A 20,658-nucleotide genomic window follows, 5' to 3' on the forward strand; every position below is an offset into this window, starting at 1 on the left:
TAGTCCTCGCATCCAATCACTCCTACGCCGACATTTCTTAATAAACTGACTAAGTAGTCCCACTATAAGTATGCATCTCATCTTCACATCTTTTTTTTTCATTTCTCCTTGTGTTTTCCCCTCTGTTTTCACCCCCAGCGCCCCCCCACCTTCCGTCTCCCTCGCAGGCATCTTCCTGCTTTAATGAAACAGATGTCCCTTCATTAATAAAGACCAGGACTAGCACAGTAATGAAGAAATAAGCAGGCGAGCGCACACAAATGAGCGAGGTAGACCTGAGCGAGATTGCTTCCGACAAGCCTGGATTGTTTGTGACGCCGCGGACCACAACGCTCACCAACAATGCCCAGCTGGCTTCGTCGACTCCATTAGGGGACAAAATAGGCTATTTATATACTCGGAGTAGCTGACAACCGAACAGAACGAGCTGAATTATTAACTAATATTGATGCCTAACTGTTTAATGTGATATGTCTCACCTTGAGAGACAGCTTACTGTTTAAGTGTGCTAGACCCTCCTATAGGGTATAAGCAAAAATAAACGGGTTGATAATGGTTCCTCTCCTGTGATCAGTCCGCAAAGTCCCAAATGTTTTTGAAAGGTGATCCTGAGTGATTATCCATTGGGGCGGGCTGTTTTAAAGAGATAACGTGTATGATTTAGACCATTTTTCATGAAAACGGATCAAATAAATGATTATGAATTTAAAAAATTTGCAAATAAATGCTCTTAACTACCGACAGTACGTTTTGAATATGATTGTAGGTCTAGTCATCATTAAATTATATAACATGGAGGGTGGTACTCCTCCGAAGGCTGCCATGTCTGCAACCCTCAGGAAAGAGAAAACTTTTCGCGCACCCCCCCCCCCAATGTGCTGACTATAAATGAGATTATTATCTATAAAAATTGTATAAGTATACCTAAACCTGTATCATTCTTTATACGAGTTACAGCTTCGTCTAAAACAGAAAAGAATAACACTCAAAAATGTGGAAACTTTGTCAAGAGTTAGGCAGCGGACAGTCACGGGGACATATACTCCAAACTGTAAAGGTTGATGGCGATGGGCAAGTACCGATACTATGTATCATATTGGGCAGGTGCCGGCCAGGTGTTTAGGTAATGGGTTGTTGTGGAGGCTGTAGACGCCTTCCACTGTACGTAAGGGGGAAAGAAAAAAAACTAAACTTTGAGGTCTGCGTCAGAAAGGAAAGTAATCAATCAAAAATACATTTGACTGTGCCTGTCAAAACATCTTGCTGACACGATATGGCATAGGCAACTTATCGGGGGCTCTTCCGCCAGGGTTATGTCGCAGGAGGTCTCACCAAGCCAAACGGTGGTGAGATAAAACTAAAGTAAAATTTGGCTCGAGAGCGCTTGTAGCTGCAGATGCAGCTTCAAAAAGCATAACATTCACAAACCCATCAACACATGTGCCCTTCACAAGCCACTCATGCAGCTCATTGCTCAGGCCCAAAGCGCCGCGTATGCCTCTAATAGAGAGGAATCAATCATTGCACCAATTTTAATTCCTAGAACTGATTAAACTGATGTATCTTCACATGACCACAGCTAATCCATCAGCCAGTGAACCGAGAAACGGCGGTGGGTGGAGTTGGCAAGAAGAATCTTTGAGGAGCAGAAAACTCTCAAGTTAATTTATGTGGCTTTTATGTCCCCCACTGACTCACTTATTTTGAAGGAGAGAACCGAATGCCTCCGCTGCCGATTCATAATTTATCTACCTGGCCTCTGCATTGCTTTGCACTTTGCAATGCTCCCAAATAAAGACATTTGATTGAATTTTACCGTGAATCCAAAGCAATTACACTAACAACCTTCTGTGTTCCTCATTAGATCAGCCGACTGGCATTGTTCTGCATGTTGACCCGCCAATTAAGAGTACAACCAGGCAGTTCCCAAGGAAAAGAAATGGCACGATTATCTATTGATGATCACATGCCTTTTAAGTTAGCAAATATAGTGGGAGTGGGTAGACATTGGCCGCTTTACACAACTGCACATTGACCTTTAAATTGAGACTGTAAACAGCATGAAATTTATGATCGACGACATGACAAAATTCCTGTCACAGGTAATGGAGAACGCAATGCTAAAGTGGTCAAACACAGCCGAGTCTTGAGAAGCTGATTATTGTTATTATTATTATTGTGCTTTTGATCAAAGAAATTGGGCAGATCTTCAACCCATCCAGCCATTTCTTCTACCACTCACCTTCATTATGGTTGCGGGTGAGCTGAAGCCTAGCCCAGCTGACTATGGAAAGACAGTACACTCTGGACTAGTCGCCAGCCAATCACAGAGCACAAATAGACACCCATTCACAATCACATTTGCACCTATGGACAATTTAGAGGCGAGGTGTCATACATACGGCCGACGGGCCGGATCCGGCCCTCGAGGAGGTTGAATGTTGCCCGCGAGGCTATTTTGGGAAGCGTCTTAAAAATGAAAAGCCAATTCATTAGTCCCTTGTCATTAATACTGTAACACCCCTGCATTTGCTAGAGGATTCGCAAGACACGACAGCACCATTTTATTTTGTTCAATTCTTCACACTTGACTGCAATCTTTGCAAAGTTGTGCAACAACAAATTTTCATTGGGGCATGTTCCTTCCCTTGGATATTCACTTTTCATCGTATTTTATTAGGGCAGATCGGATCTGCTGAAGATCCTGCAGCGCTTGCCCGTGAGCTAATTATTTGAATCAGGTGTGTTGCAACAAGAAACTTGGAAAACATGCAGGATATAGGCCCCCATGGACTGCAGTTTGACGCTTTTAGGTATAATCTAAGTCTCAATAAGATTACTTTATCAAAAATGGTCACACGTACTTAGTTTGATAATAAGTTGTCGATTGAACAATAAATTGTTGCAGCTCTAAACAAATCCATTTTGCAAGAAACATGAAGTAGGCTCGTATTAGTAGATTTTATTTGATTTTGCATTCCATAAAGATATGCGGGTGGCACAGTGGAAGACTGGTTTAGCATCGGGCCTCACAATGCAGAGGTCGTGGGTTCTCTTTCACCTTCGGCCTTCCTGTGTGGAGTTTGCATGTTCCCCTCATGCTTGTGAGGGTTTTCTTCAGGTACTCCGGTTTCCTCCCACTTTTCCAATAACATGCATGGTAGGTGAATTTAAAAAAAAAAAATCTTAGGTGTGCTTGTGAGAGTGCCCTGTAATTGGCTGCTAACTGAGTACTGCCTGAAGACTGCTGGGATAGGCTCCAGCACGCCTGTGGCTCTAAGCGCTTAATGGATGGTTGGATAAAGATATGTGTGATGTACAAATCTGGCCCTGGTCTTGAGTTCCTCACTCGTGGTTTTGAGTCTTCCATAAACATAGGCTACCTTTTCTTTCAAAATGTGGGAGGAAGCCCTAGTGCCCATACAACCTCCACAGAAGCAAAGAGAGAATATGCAAACTTTCAAAACCAGATCCTCGAGCACTTAAATATAGTTGTCCTGAACACCTACAAGACAATTAGAGAATCAGGTTTAAAGGTTGTGCAAATTTTGAACCGTCATGCAAGATGTCGACATATGAAGCCATCAAACCGTTTTGCTTTTTCCTTTTATTTGTTCGGAGGGAAAAGAGAGAATGAGTGAGAATATAAAAAGATGATCACTACATGTTGCCACGGTCAAGCCATGCAACAAGCGCTACATTAGCATCTTGCGTCTCCAATCAATGTATAACTGCCATATGCTTGTCACAAAAAGGGCCTGCTTGTCTGGTTTTTGTTTGAAAATTTGTCATTAAATTATGGCTTAGTTTAATGTTGAAAACTGAAGATGAGTTAGCAATGTTTATTGCCCATTTTAATTTGTCATTAAAGCTAAGAGAGTGTTTTACTGTCTTTAAGGTATTACGATTGTAAGGTCTAATTTCCGCTTACTTGGAAACAATCATTGATAAATAATAAAGGCTTCATGGCAATGAAAGGTTTGCCTCTGGGACAGGCAGTTCCAAATAAATGGCATATGAAGAACCAACTAAAGTATAGATTCAATATGAGATATGAACTGTACTGTACGTACAGTATTTGCAGCTAAGATAATGGCCCGCTGGGAGTATCCTGTTGGAATTACATTCAGACTCACGAGTTACAAATCAAAACATCCCAAAGCATGAAATCCATTAATATTCATGATATAATGTGTAATAATTTGTATTTGTTTGACCACTTTGACATTGACAAATCAAATAGAATAAAAGAAGAAGGAAAACAAACTAAGGAACCCTGATGGAAAAAAGATTCCCCTAAATCACTCCATTTTTTGAGTAAATCGATTGGTTATAAATGCTGATTGGTTGAGGTATTTCACACAATCAATAAATATCATGCACAATAGCATTGACAGATGTCTGAAAAGCTATGTTAACACTTCCCAATGAGGCTGACAAAACAAACAAACAAACAAACATCAAGATGTGAAAAATGGGTATGCGTATATCCTGCTTTACACACATCCCGCTCCAGTAAACGTTGAATCATGGACTAGGGCTATTATCGGAAATGTACTTGTTTGACTCAAATCCTCTGCTCAACTGAATTTGCAGATGACAAAAATTAAGCGACTGCAGCGCTATAATCAATCAATGCCACCTTTCAGTTGGCGCCTCTTGTTCCGGAAGGTGTGACAGCGACTTGATTGCCACTTTAAGGAAGCGAGGAAAGGAAGAAGAGAAGAAGATTGTGGTACAATACACCCTCAGGCCAGATTTATGGTATCAACGGTAAATCAAACGTCTTGATTGGTGTGAGTAATGAGACAAACGACAGGAGAGATGGAGGACGGCACATACAAACCTGCGCTGTCTGTGACATCATTGCTGCCTACGGAGGGCAAACAGGCCATTAACAGTGGCTACGGCCTCCCACACTATGTCAATATATCAATCAATTTCACTTTCTACAAGAGTACTAAATGATAATATGCGTCAGAGTGGAACCTTTAGGGTTAGCTGGGCTAGCTGCAAGTGGGGGAAAAAAAACAAAAACAAACTATGTCTAAGCAAATAGGGGTGTTTATTTACCCGACTTGGAGAGAGGAATCATATTTGGACAGCAACAATAATAAATATAATAATATTTTTAGTACAGTGATAGTTGAATTTGTGTCATAACCAAGTTGAAAATAGTAATCTACTTTAACTATGGCCTGATGGCCCAGGACCACGACATGACTATGTCAAGACACACAAAGTTCACTTTTATTATTTAACTTGACCAATCGTTGGTGGTATTTGTTATGTATTGCTTTGTTATTTATAAGGAAAACGAAAGGACCGCGCAACAAAACTGGAAAAAAGTTATCGCAATCTTAGGTCAAAGTACCAGCAATGTATTTGCGTGACTGGTTTAAAATGGTTAGCAACAATATTCAGCTGGATCAACCTCTGCAAACAATAGCATCATCCAACTGTAGCATTTACCAGTCTTTACAACTACCCAAAAAAGGCAGTGGCAATTTCGAGGAGGTGTTTATTAGTCTTGAGTCGATGACATGGCTTATCTATGGTTAGCGTGTTTTTGTTATCATATCAAAGAGATTTTCACTTTAGCGGTTACACTTGTAACAATACTAAACAAGGAGAGCTCCAGGTCTGTTGTGAGGCCCAACTGAGACACCCCTACCTTTTTTTAAACTCCTTCTTCAAACCATACTGCTTACTGGCTCCAGGCAAACAGAGGAAGACGCATGGATGGGAAGAAACATAAGAAGACATGGTGGTGAGATGGCGCAGATAAGTGCAACAATGAAGTCACAAACACAAGCACATGGAAAAGATGGATAACACAAAATGACCAAAACTAAGGCAGGGTATACACAGGTCACTAAGGAGGCACAATCTGAGCTTTTTTTTCAGCCTTACGAACAGTGGCTCGATTACGGGATCCTAAAAAAAAATTGTCATCTGAGCTGCGGGGTGTGTTTATTGTTTGATTAAAACACGATACATGAACCAATGTGAGTTAAACATTTAAAAGTCCAAGCTCACAAGCTTTGTTGGATACTGAATGATTTATCATTCGATTATGATTCCAGCACAGACACAAGATCCATAATAGCACAAACAAACAAACAATATTCATCAATAAAACTCTGCTAATGATCAGTGTATGATTAAGAGGTGACACCAATTAGAACGTGTTCATGAACAAACACTGCATCATCAATTGATAGGAAGAACATTTGAGGGCCAATACAAGAGCTGTTGTAACACCATTTTGTTTCATATTTTATAGTTTTTGGAGTCGGTTTACTCGACTGCAGAAGTGATTCGCATTTTCGGAATAAATAAACATCCACACTCACATTCATACTTCTGAATACTTATGTAGTATCCAGAGGTGGGAATCATCATTGGTCCGCCATTTTTTTCAATCCAGACCAAACTGTAACCATCGATCCGTCATTCCGTCGGAAACGCAGAAACACATTTTTAACAAGACAATGCGAAAAGGGGGGCGTCGAACTGACGGACATATGACAGAATGTCTATCCCAACGATGACAGCGACGGACGAAACACACCTGTTCCGACATTCTTATTCCCACAACGTCACAACTTTTACCTAGATGTCCTTAAATATAATCGGAATAAATTGGAATTTCGAGTGTATACTGTGATTGTTATTGTATTTGCTACGAGGCTTCAAATTTATTAGACTTCCGGGCGCGGCTAATATGACTGTGGCTCTTTGTGAGACTACAGCAGTTTAAACTTACAGTTACTGTACGGTTACTGTATAAAAACTTAAGATTGAAGTAAATATGTGTAATGCAAAAGTTGGACGTCCAAGGAGTGCCCGTATTTATAGTTACCTCATCTGTCTGGTCTGTAAGAAACCTTTATATGGGAAACCATAACAAATCTTATTTTATGTTACAAATATATCACAGAAGTATTTTTGTACAAGTGGACAATGCACAGAACAGTACACAGATTTAGTAAATCCGGTAACTGTAAGGTCGGGAACCACTATGGCTCGGCGGTAGAGTGGTCGTCTCCCAGCTGAGAGGCTGTGGGTTCGATCCCCCGACCGTCAAGAACATGTCAACGAGTCCTTGAGCAAGACAGTGAACCCCCAATTGCTCCTGATTCCGCGTCATCAGTAGGTAAATGACTAGTTAGTGTAAAGGGCTTGGAGTACCCAACGTAGAAAAGCACTATATAAGTGTCCATTTACCATTTACCATGTGTCAAAAAACACTAATGAAAATGCTCAGTTCTGAGGGACAATATAAAAAATGGAACAAATTGTTTGCAGTTTTGTAGTTTTTTATCTATATTACTGGCTTAATTTATTGTGATACATGCAGATGTGGGAAGCACTATTTTTGTTAGTGTGTCACGGGTTTAGGTAACGCCAGCACTACCTAGTGTGAGGAGTTGACATGCTTTTACAGTATCTCTATTTCCCAAAATATGCATATTAGATTCATTGATGACTTTGAACTGTCCTCAGGTGTGGATGGCTGTTTGTTTTTATGTGCTCTGTAATTGGGTGGCAACCAGCGCAGAGCATACCAAGCCTATTGCTCAAAGTCATCTTGGATAAGCCCCAGCTCACCCAACACCCTAATGAGCAGCATGAGTTATATAAAATGGATGGAAATACTGTACTTATCGTGCACATATAGTACACAATAAGCACAATCTTAAGTGAGAACAGGAGACTAGTAGCATTTAGTAAATACTAAAATTGACCAAAAGTCCATACAAACACGAGAAAAAGTGCTGTCCTACAAAAAGCTCTCTGCGGACGCGCCAAAAATTGAACGCGACTGAAAAGGGAAGCATGTGAGCCGTAGATCAAAGCCTGCAGTGACCAGAGGAAGAGGGGGTGCATGTCGGTTCAAATGAGGACTTTTCCAAATGCTCGCAAACTGTGCTAACATGACCAGTGGTGTTCACATGAAAGGAAAATGATACACGCAACATATCACCACACGTTAGCTATGATATACTAATTAATATTACATCAATAAAGTGCGTTGTCATTGGTCGTTTAGATATGTTGACAGTGCGTGCAGAAATTCAATGGAATGTACTTTGAGAGCGCCATTGTATTTTTTTTTTGCATTTTTCTAAAAGCCCTATGGTGTCTCCAAAGCCTTGTGAAAAGAGCAAAGTAGTATAGTATTCCAGAAAATATTCTGATGACATGAGAGTTATGACTCAGAAACTAAATATTGTCTTTTGTTGATACTACAATCGCAGTACACTGTTACCACAATTGAACTGTTGCCCATCTATGTGCACTGCAATGACTCAAGAATAAATCCCATTATCCATCCAGTGTCACAATTTCCTGCCATAATGGCCAGAGCACAAAACAGTCACAGCCATAGTCGAGCCCCAAAATCAGCAGGAGGGAAAATACACACAAAGGCAGGGCATCGCAATCTTCAACGCACTTAATGTTATTCTGGATAGCGATCTTCATTCAGACAATCCCATTACCGGTACCTCCAAACGGCATGAACACATTCATCTGAAGCAGATTACAGGAGGTTACAGTAATACTAAATTTGCAGGCTTCGGCGACAAATACGTCAACAGACATTATACGTGGTGTCGTAAGATTACAACCACGTGACATCATTCCATCGACTCACGATTCAGTTGAACCTCTAAATTCAAATACTCCAAAGCTCATACGTGGTGTTCGGAGATGTTTTCCATGAAGAAAATAATTGCGACCGAGCAGTTCTGGAAGATTCATTCAAATTAATACTTGACATTCCCCATGTTTAGAATCGCCTACATTAATAGTTTAAATCCTAAATATACAAGAAACTATAATGGCGCACAGATTATTCGATTTAAAAAATAAAAAAAGCACCAAGGTCTGCAGGAGTGGTACACGCGTGAAGTAAAGCGTCATAATTTCATCGAATAAAGCAGGCTAAAAAAAAAGAATAATGAACAGCAAATATGAGGGAGCACTATTGCAATTGCAAAACGTCGCAATGTGGTAAAATCACTCCGCAAGCGACATTCTGTCATGTGTCTTCTCAATTTGAGTAGACTTATTTCATTTCAGTTTTATTCGGGTTGAGTATACAGCAGATGGCGCTTCATTTCTCTTTATACTTGTTAAAAATACAAAAATATTAACTGAAGCATGACCAGTGCCTGGTACAGTTACAAAAGCTACGATGCCAACATTTTTAGCCGGGAAGTATTTCATTTGGAGTTTATGTTTTGAAATGAGAAAATCTAGGAAATCATTGGACCGGACTGAGTTCAATTGAGAAGGTTCCGCTGTCATATGCAAAGCCTCCAAAACTATAAAGGACAAAACCATGACTTGACTGGAAGAAAAGGGCAAAGAATGAGAAAGTCGGCGGAGTCGGTAGGGATGCTTTGTGACACTTGACTTAATGTTAATCTCATCTCAACCTTTCAAAAAAACCATCTGAAGAGGGTGAGGAGCCAACAGGCGTAGGAAAACACTCAGATGTGAGAGCGGACACTTGGGTCAAATGCGCCACCCGAGCTACGTTAACCCCTAACTCAAATAAATTAGGATGTGGCTGCAGAAGCAGAGTTTTGCTGCAGAACGCTGCGGAGGGAAAAAAAGATGGAGGAGACTCCAACGAGGACAAGAGGATGACCAAAGGAACAACTGTGCAGCAGGTGTATTTTTTTTTCTTCATATTTGCACAGAAAAATATAGGATAACAAATGTGTCATTTTACAGTTATGGAGGATGAATTTTGGTGACTGGTCTTAAATCTATTCCAGGATTCTCATAGTGTGTGCGTGTGTTTTAATTCAACCTGTGCTAAAATTCTTGCTTTATAAACAAGGTTAGCCAATCAGAAGCCCGAAGACAAGTCATTCCTGACAAAGGCACACAATAGTGAACCTAGAAAATGTATGAGAATGTGAATGTACTAATGAGCATCAATCACACTTTGGATACAAAAACAGCACCTGCTGGCCAGTGTAATTTTAGTGCATTCCAAAATGGCCACCAAGTGCCACATTGTTCATTCAAAGTCAACCGGGAAATTCTCACCCCTCTTTAGTCTTATCAGATGTGTAAGGTATGGCACGCACCGGCCATCAAGCATTTGCCAAAGCACCATCCAGATGCTAGGAGACACTATTCCTGATAGCGCATGGGTCATCGGACATAATTGCATTACATTTCTGAAGATCTTCCCACCTGACCATCACAGAGTCCACCCATCCAATCAATGTTTTGACTGCTTATCCTCACAAGGGCCGTGGGTGTGCTGAAGCCTAGATCAGCTGTCTTTGGGCAGCGGGTGGGGTACAACCTGAAGTAGTTGCCAGCCAGTTACAGGGAACACAAAGACAAACAACCATTCGCTCACACAAATACACCTCAGAACAATTTGATACACCTACCACACATGTTTTTTGAATGAGGGAGGAAACCGAAGTACCTGGAGAAAGCCCACGCACGCACGGAGCGAATATGCAAATTCCATGCAGGAAGGTCGGAGCCATAAGCAGATCGGGCCACAAGGTATCTAAAGTCGATACATTTTGGCTCCCAGTCCCCTGTTCCCCTTTGTCTCTTGTATTTGCTGCAAACTGTTGACACGGTTTTCTTCTGAAAACCAACTCGCATGTTGATAAGAGGCCAAAATGCAAGCAAAATAGATCTACACCTTCAAAAAATAGCTGTATGCGTGTGGGCACAGTCCTCAGCTCACTTCTTCTCACATTCTATATTCTCACATCCTGTGCCCGCGCATCACTCCCGTCCCCGCTGCCCCCTCCTTATTCGACTTCAGTGTATGTACCCTGTGACATTGTAAAGATAATTATATATTAACGTGTTCTTGTCGCCGTCGTCGCAGTCTGTCTTAGGGTGCCATCTGTCCCCAGACAGGTGCCTGCCGCCCCCCTCATCATGTGCCGCTCTGGCCCGGCCCGCCTGAGGGGAGCACGGCGGCGGATGGGGGCACAGATCACAGGCTCCCACACAAGTGCAGACTTTCTCTCTGATTTGCACGCACGCACACACCTTCTGCTGACAGCCTCGGTGCAGCTCTGCTTTGCGCTGTCCCTGGGGCGAGGTGGGGTTAGCCAGCAAAAAGAGGCACGCAGCAGTAGTCACCGCGGTCCCTTCTGCCCTGTTCTGTCTCGTCCTGTTCTAAAGATGCCGCTTACCTTGATAAAGTTACTTAGAGGACGACAGATGGGAAGACACAAGGCCCTTCCGCACTGTCTGTAAAAGACAGCTTTTGTCTCGCGCAGCTCTATAAACGACATACAGAATTGGGACCGTGGTGCAAAGTCAAGGGGCAATTATCCATCTTCAGAGGTAGTATGAGAATGTCCATTTATTCTTGCCTATTAACTACTGTTGCATATACATATATACACACACATATATATACATACATATATATATACATACATATATATATATATATATACATACATATATATATATATATATATATATATATATATATATATATATATACACACATACATACATATACACACATATATGTAGAGAACATGAAATAATATTATTGTCCCAAATTTTCATGGGTGATTCTTCTCCACAAAATCAAAGACATGGAACATGGAGGCAAAGTCACCGAGGAAATTTTCAGCTTCTTTTTGTTCGAGAGCTCTTTCCAGGCAATGCTTTGCCTTCTGTGGTAGTCTCGGAAGAGGTGATTGTGTCGTGGGGTATTTGGAGTTAAAAAGTTAAAACTAGCCCTTGTTGATCCGTGAAAGTGGGAACAGGTAGTGAACATATGTCACCTGCTTCTATACATTTCCCCGGCATGAAGCCAACTGAGGCAAGAGTCTTACCTCTGCCCTGCCAAAGTGATAACCAATCTGCTTGCAGCATCAACATCAGGACCGTCAACTTTGCAGAAAGAAACTATTTCTATTGGCGGCATCTTGAAAGAGTTAAGCCTCTCAAAGTGCCATTCAGTTGCGATAGTACAGATGGAGAGGGCGGGAGGAGGACAAAGATGGATGAAAAAAGAATAGCCAGAGATAATGAAAGAACAGGAGGGGGGGAACAAAAAAAAAAAAAAGAAATAGCCAGCAGGACTGTGGAAGGATTGTCAATGCTGAATCTCAATAAATAAACAACAACTATTCTCCATTTGGTCTTCTGGGCCCTTCCAGTGCCATGCATTCCGTCGCCCCCGATTCCTATCTTTTGGCTCCTTAACTTTTTTGACATCTCATCTCTCTCATCTCATTCCACTTCCCTACAGCAGCTTTCTTTCATCCTCTTTTTTTTCCATGCCCCTTGTGTCACCACAGTTCCTCAACACACCAAGCATTCTTTCTTTAAAACCATGGTTCTGTCGAAAGCCCTGTTTAGACTTAAGTGAGCTATATATATATATATATATATATATATATATATATATATATATATATATATATATATATATATATATATATATATATATATCGAGACACCAGTAGTTAATAGGCAAGAAGAAGTGGGCGTTCTCAATGGGCATTATGCAAACAAAATTTTTAACTTAACTTCTAAAAAAATATATATCTTAATGATGACAGATGAGCATTTTCAAACTGAAAATTCAAACCTTCAAAATTGTATTGTGAAGGACTTGTGGCAAACATCTTGCAGAAATTCAAGACGAAAAGTTGCTCCTCTGCATCCAACAATAGCCTTAGCCTTGAACATGAGCATACTGTTTTTCGTTTCTTAGCATTTGGGGAAATCCTGCTAACATAGAATCGTTGCATGCAACAATGGAAACACCCTGGGAAGAATGAAGAGTACTTTTAATTTTTACTTCTTTTTTTTTTAACTTGCCAAGGAGAATACATGAGCAACATCCTCCATTGCTGTTCTTTGCATACTGTGTCGCATCTCTGGTTTTGGTCCCGCCAACACACCCCAGCGGTGGAAAGGCAAGCCAGAGATGGCAGCTCAACGAAAAAAAAAAGTTCTTGCTTGAGTGCAACATTACAGGATCAGAGGAGCAGATGGGTGGCTGGCAGAGGTAGGCAGTCCTGGTGGCCTCAGTCAAGAAGCCGTGAGGGAAAGGGGGGGCTCATTAGTGTGAATAGTGCACAGGAGAACATGGAAACACCGTGTGTACGCTTGTCTTTGAGTGTCTCCATCTGTAATTAGGAATCACTGCGAGTAGCGCAGTGGATCACAGTCAGATAAGTTGTCTGGCAGTGAGCCAGGGTGGAGATAACCTCACATCAACACACACATACACAGAAGAGTGTGTGCAGGTATGTGTGTGTGTTTGTGTGTGAGAGACACTGGAGTGTGCTGTGTTTGTTTGGAAATGACTTGGTTTCCCCGGATAAGAACCACCTGCAGATGACACGGCACAAGTCTCACACTGGTGCCTTGAACCACCAAAGTTGTGCAAATAAGTTTTTCACTCATGAGACTCAGGAGAGGATGGCCGGTATTCATGGGGATGACTGAGCAAGTTCCTCACTGTCGAGAGGTTCCAAACTCAAATCACAGATAAGGCCTTGCAGTGCGGTTTGCGTGGTGTCCCTGTGCCTAAGTGGGGTTTTTCAAGGTACCGCCTGTTGCCTAACGCAGTCTGGGATATGACATGCGCTAAAGAACGGAGTAACTGTCGAAGTTGCCTTTTCTGCAGTCACGCCCCAGTTCATCTTGTGAATGTCACATGAGGAAACTCAGACAACATTGGACCCGTGAACGGGCATTACCTGAGCCCTGAGCAACGATGTCATTTTTAGTTGACTGCAAGTGGCAAAATGGCTTCAAGCAAGTGGGTTTTGCTGTTTAATTCAATTAACACAAATGCAATATTGGCAAGTAGTCACGCGTCTATTATGTCTCTTACCCATCCATCGTCAGCTGGGATAGACTCCAGTTTATCCACCACTAACAAGGTCGAGGTGTACAGAAAATGGAGGGATGGCAATTTAACAGAGGTCAGAAAATGAACGGCAGCCGTCTTCGGCCCATAACCACAGAAACAACTGCAATCTGGGATGTCTGGGTCTCACTAAACAACGTGAGCTCCCCAAAGTAGCGCGTCAAAAACACGAGGCAGCGCACACACAGACATGCATACATAGACAAAGCGAAAATAGCTAGTGGTGCCAATGGTTCTTGCCCTCATTCAACCCCTACAGGGCACATGTGACACTGTGCAAAGCACACATGCACACTTTCTCTGGCAGGCGACCTCCACCTGGGTATAAAAGTCTTTTATCTCTGCAACAACCGCCACTGGGCACACACACTCCATTCTAAACCCACGCTCTTTCTTTTCCACCTGCTAACTCATTCCTGCAAACACACACTCCCATCAAGTCAATATAAATGTGCCACACAACTAACTACTAAGTGCCGTGCTTGGCAAATGTAGCTGTAATATTTACAAGACACGTAAAGAGCAAATGCATTCACGACATTAAAGTTCACAAACACCAGGGTAGCGCTGGCTGCCGCTGTCTGGCCATTACAAGTCCTAGCAAAAGCATTATGTACTAATGCACCCGTTAACGACGCCGCTCAAGAGTTTTTACGACTGTCGAGTAACGCTGATAAAACATCCGCGTTGTTTGAAGCACTTCGGAGAGACTTGTCCCACAAAGTTTTGATCAAACTCCAATCTTCTCCACTTCGCATTCCTTTGCCTTACAAGAGCACAATCCCTTGCAACACAGGTGTCAAATTCCAGGCCAAATTCGAAGGCCGGTATCCTGCCTGTTTTCGAACCCTTTCTCTCAAAAACACCTGATTCAAATGATTAGGATCCTTTTCAAGGTAGGCAGAGCTTGCTAATCAGCTAACCATTTGAAACAGGTGTGTTGGGGAGAGAAAGTCGCAAATCATGCCGGATACCGGCCCTCGAGGACTGGAGTTCGACACCTATGCCTTAGAATATGAGGATGCTGGGCAAGGTTTGGAACAGTACTGTCCTTGCTACAGCCTCCTATCGTTGAAGTTTGCCATAAAACTTTGTCTTGGAAAGATGCAGCTAAAGTGGTTAAAGCAGGCCAAGAACAAAATGATGACCAGGCAAAATTTAAATATTTTACCCGCTTCTCGATTAAAGTCAACAAATGTCCAATTAGTGGATGTCTGTAAAAGATTCTCTGCAAAGCAATTGTCTAGCGGTGTAACAATATTTTTTTTCATTTAAAAAAAGGTTAATTCAAATTAATTATTAATTATTATAATTATTATTATTATTCAAATCTGTAATTACTGAAATACATCAAAATAATCTCCTTTTTAATCTCACTGAAAGATTTCTGAGAGAAACCCTGAACCATTTTTTTTTTAAATAAATATACATTGTGTTATTTTGGCAAGTCAAAAGATTGCTATACATCAACAAAAAGTGTCTTTAGTCATTCTTTTTTTTTCACGGCCTTGATGAAGCAGATGAAGTTTAGTTTCTGCTGTAGTTGAGACTATTCCTGAGTGCTGGCTGCAAACTTTGGTTTCAACCATCAGGAGGATGATGTTTTCTTTTGTCAAGTACCAAAAAATTCAAAAATAAAATGAATAGAAAACAGAGTCTGTCCTATTAGCCACAGAACATGGGGTGTTCTCAAATTTAGTTAGTCAAGCAATTTTGCTATAGCTCAACACTTTCTTGTAATGGTTAGCTGTGCCTGCAGTCACAGCTGGGTACTTTGCATTTATGTGGTGGGCTAAAATTGTAAGCACACCCCTTCTCACAAAGAATGCATACTTTATCAAAGGTGCCGTCATGCATTTTCTATATTCCATTTTTATGTCTTCCTTCTGCTCCTGAACTTGCCCTCTCACCCACAACAGGAGCCGATCAGTTGATGCCAAACACAATGACAGCCAATCAGTATCCACTTTAGGGCGGGATTGACTTTTCTATCCCGATCCCCGGCAACTCAAACACAAGAAGCCAGATACGGAAAGATATATCTCATCACCAGACACAAAGCATAGTTATACTGACATACTATACTACTAAAAGTGAGATAAATACAACGAAAAAAAATTAACGCTTTAATGATTGCTATAAATCTGTTATGACGTCTCTAAATAATGCTAGAGTCTCAGTCACACAAATTCACAAGTACTTCCTACCTGCTTTCCTGCAGGCACACATCCCACTTCTGACCAATCACATTTAGATACCTACAAGTACTGTCTGAATTTGTACTGCTTTAACAATTCTTGAAACACAGTTACATGGTCATTATTTAGAGAGAAAAAAAAAAAAGTTGATGCTTTTCCCCAATGCATTTTTGAGAAACAGCCTGTTAAAGAGAACGACAATTATAGACTTGCAACTTGCCCTTTTTTTCCTCGTCAGGTGTGGACATTTAAAAAAAACATCCAGTTAAGATGTCAAAAAGCATTACGTTCTAGCTCAGTTTCACCTTGTCGAAGAAACAAGGTGCTTAGACTCGTTATTGTTGGCTGCCCTGAAAAAGGTCCGCAATAGACTCGTAATTCCACAGCACTGCATTAGCATCACTCTTCAAGGAGTTTAATGAGCAAGAAGAATCATCGATGCATATGCACACAAAGATGAAGATGAGGGATTTCCTGCTAGAAAAAAACAAAACAAAACTGCGTAAAAATAACTCACATTCACACACACTTATATGCAGAAAGTGCTGAGGTGCCCTTGCACATCTAGAGCAAACAAATGACGCTCTAAATGGTACTCATTGTCTCTTCAGGATTTAACCTTCACACACAGGAATGCATGCACACGCAATCATGCACACACAGGTGTACAAACCTAAACATGGGAGCAGGCAATCGGAAAAAGATTGATTGGACTTTATGGTCATCATTTGATGTGTCCTTGTGACGTACGTGAGTGTGTGTGTGTGTGTGTGTGTGTGTGTGTGTGTGTGTGTGTGTGTGTGCGCACACATGCATGTTTATGCGTGTAGTTTAATCAGTGTGAAGGTAGGAATTTGTTACTGATAAGTTGATGGGCATACAAGCAAAGGTTCTATGCAAGGTAACAGTTCAGAGGGGGAGGATAAGGTTCAGGTTCTACACATATAGGTACTACACTTGTAAAACAGGCAGGTCATCATTTTTGCCAAACATTGGCCTGATGCACGTCTTAACTTGTCAAACAGAGAAATGTATTCTGTAATGTTAAAAATCATGCGGTTAAGACTCAACATTTAAGATATTGTTAACGAGCTTGGTAGGTGCTACTGTTTTTGTTGGCAATTGTGTTGAACTGGGGTAAGCAATTAAGTTTATTTTGCCCATGACAATTATACCTTCCACATACGTTTTATTACTAAAGCATTAAATTGAAGGTCATGCTCGTTTTCTTAGAAAGGTGACCCACTGTATTTTTTTAATTAAAAAAAATGGAGAAACAGCATTCAACAGAGGTTTTATCAAGATTATTTTAGCTCTAACTGCATTGTAGCTTTCATGCTAATTCTTGAGAATGTCATTTGATTTTCTAGAGAGCCTGATATTCCCAGATGATTTACTCTATTTAAATGATTTGTCTGTTTAAATGTCTTCCTAAAGCCCTTTGAGTCACCTCCAGAGATGAATTGCGCAACACTTACATACTGTACTTGCCTCGGCTTAGAGCCTCTGCCTCACACGCTGAAAATTGAATCCTTGTCATCTTGTCATTCATTTTTATTCCATTCTGTATTTTTTTCTTCGATCCCTCCATATTTATAGACCTGTGTAGACATTTTTGGCCTATTATTTAGAGTATGTGTGAAAGGTCCTTAAAAGCCGCATACCAACATGTTTTTATGTCTTCTACCTACATCCCATCTGCTTCAAACTATCAGCTCATCAGCAAGCTCCGCAGAAGCCTGATACCAATCCTGATCATTTGAATCAGGTGTGTTATAGAAGGGAGACATTGAATACATGCAGGATAGAGGCTCTCTCGGACCAGAATTGCCTACCCCTGCCCTAAATCAACCTCAGATGACAAAATATACAGTCTGGTGGTTTGAGAGTGGAAAAAAAAAAAGAGGTATGTTCGCTTGATCGGACATGTCGAGCACCCAAACATTCTTTTCCGTTAAGGAAGTGTACTTTCTATTGTTCAATTCCTCCGACCATTAGATTCAGTCAAGAGTCACTGACTCATAACAAATGGAGAGAAATGGTCGGTACCTTCTGAGCAAAGGAATTTCCTCTCCTAAGTTTCTTTAAGACCAAGAAATGTTGGCTATCAATTCAACTTCCAGGCTCTACAACCAAATAAAGCAAAGATCACCTCACGGGTCACCATTCCACAGGGATAAGGTACTGAAAGTACAGCGGGCATTGGGCAGCATTCCCTTCAACATAACAAGAAAGGGCATTCCTCACTTAAAGGGTCTCCATACTGGGTCTTGAATCAAACATGGAAATGTCCAAATATGTCTGAGGTTGGTTTGACCAGACAATCCAATGCCTTCCTCTGAATTCGTTGGCCTGTGTTTGTTTTTCCTTTTTTTTTTAATGTATTATGTTGAAATAGCTGATGAGAATTGATCTTGAACAAATAACTAGTCAAGGTTTGTGATTCAACAACTGCTCAGTGGTCCATTAATACGCCTTGAGACATCATGAGATGTGCTGCAGAAGTCTATCCAAATATATAGGTTTAAAAATCATTATTTACTACAAATAGTGTGTATTTGCGGCTCTTTCCATGCCAGCAATGACAGTGTTTGGCTGAACAATTAAATACTCTTCAGCAAGAGAACAGAAGGTACAATTTACCTGTCGATCTACCTGTCGCAATTCACACAAAGAATAAAAGCTTGGGGTTGAAGAAAATGGGCACAGACTTCACAGACCAAATCAACTTGTGGGTAAAACAAGACGAGATCGTTATTTCAGTACACAACACACATTTTCGTGGCAATTTATGTTTAGTTGTGTGCAGTGATATATTTGTGATGTAAAATACGAGCCCTGGCTCAATTACAGTTTGAAAACACTGGTCGAGGTCTCAAAAACTGAGGAAGGCAGAATGATTGCTAAATGAACAAGCATATTTGCGATGCAAAAACAAGCAGTTAACTCTGTGAGACCCAGTACAAAGACCCCTAGTGTATTGATTTTGTTTAGGTACATCTATTTGAGTACACAGGGCCACTACAAGACAGTCACGTCCAATCGGGTGATATCAGAATAAACACTCACTCAGTTGTCTCCTTGAGGACAACGTAGCGCTCCCGTGCGCCTTGATGCCCTAGAAACAGAAGACACGTTGACACAAAAAGCAACCAATGTTGTAAAGAAACAAAAATCAAATAAGAAAAAAGAAGGGGGTGGGCAAAGACACAAAGAGGGATTGTTGTTAGTAGGTAACACTTAAGAGTATTACACAGCAAGCACAAATCAACCTCGGTGTACATTCATCAGTGGAAGACTGATTCAGGGCTTTAATCATTTACGTGAGCCACAAAAGTGTCTTTTCGATTCACGCAAATATACGGCCGCCAATGCAAAGTATTATACGGCCACCAATATAAAGCAGTCAACAGTGTTTGCTAGAGGACAATAAAAAAAAAAAGAACAGGACTTAAAAGAGTCAGCAGGTAATAGTTGAGTCACTTGTGGAACATACATATGGACAAACAATTTAGTCTGCTGATTGCTAAACCACATAGGATTAGATCATCTTTTTCACTTCAAAAGGAACCCTTTTTCTTCTTTATATTTTAACTCTTTCAGTGCCAATGACGAGAATTCTCGTTAAATACATTTTTTCTAATGAAAGGGTAGTTGACACCCTTGACTAGTGCTTATTTTAATATTAAGCACTGACTACAGATACATTACATATTTGTAATTCTAAATAAGGAATGGAAATCAATCTTTCTTTGATACAACCCGCGTTTGCATAGACATAGCACACAACAATGTGTCAGCCTTAAAAGATGAGAGAAAATGCACTCTTGGGGTTGCCTTTTCTGATAACGCTGAAAGAGTTAAGTCATCTGAAAAACATTACTAATTTGGTGGTACTGTATTTTGCTGGCAAAAGAAGTCAAATTAGCAGTGTGAGACCACACTGAGAGCATCAGTCAGACCCAAACATGGACTAGTCTTCTTCACTTACCCAAGACAAGAGCAAGGGCCAACTATTAGCCCATTTTACTAATCTGAAACAAAAAAATAGCTCTCGGTTACAAAAGTGTTGGTAATTCCTGTTTTTAAACCCTGTTGACTAACTTGTCGAACAGAAAAGTATATATAATAACCTGCATATCTGATTAGATTATGGAAAAGTCGCATAGCTGACCTAACCCCCTGGGCAAAACACTCTCACTCACTCTCTCTCTCTCTCTCTCTCTCTCTCTCTTTCTCTCCCTCTCTCTCTCCCTCTCTCACTCTCTCTCTCTCCCTCTCTCTCTCCCTCTCTCACTCTCTCTCTCTCTCTCTCTCTCTCTCTCTCCGTCTCTCTCTCCCTCTCTCACTCACTGTCTACACATATATATATACAGTGGGCCCCCGGGTTACGAACTTAATCCGTTCAGCGGCTACGCTCGATCTCGAATTGCTCGTATAGCAGGCAATCCAAACCCATGTTAATTCGTGAATGCGTGCAACGCGCGCCGAAGCCATAGGTAAAAACGACACACTGTATACATATATTAAAATTGAGTGACATAACGT

At 41.0% G+C, this 20,658-nt stretch overlaps 1 protein-coding gene across 3 annotated transcripts in view; it reads right to left on the bottom strand.

The window, feature by feature from the left end:
* Window positions 1-20,658, bottom strand: part of ccser1 (coiled-coil serine-rich protein 1) — a 130,253-nt gene that overhangs the window by 26,868 nt on the left and 82,727 nt on the right. Inside the window, exon 11 of one of the 3 annotated variants that reach the window (XM_088414508.1) lies at window positions 19,180-19,228. The exons of the other annotated variants lie outside the window; for them this stretch is intronic. Coding sequence (XP_088270634.1) covers window positions 19,180-19,228 — 49 coding nt within the window. The remainder of the gene's footprint in view (window positions 1-19,179; window positions 19,229-20,658) is intronic. 3 annotated transcript variants of the gene reach the window in all.

The sequence above is a fragment of the Hippichthys cyanospilos genome, chromosome 1 (assembly GCF_059441005.1).
Source record: "Hippichthys cyanospilos isolate Australia breed blue-spotted pipefish chromosome 1, RoL_Hcya_1.0, whole genome shotgun sequence".
NCBI lineage: Eukaryota > Metazoa > Chordata > Actinopteri > Syngnathiformes > Syngnathidae > Hippichthys > Hippichthys cyanospilos.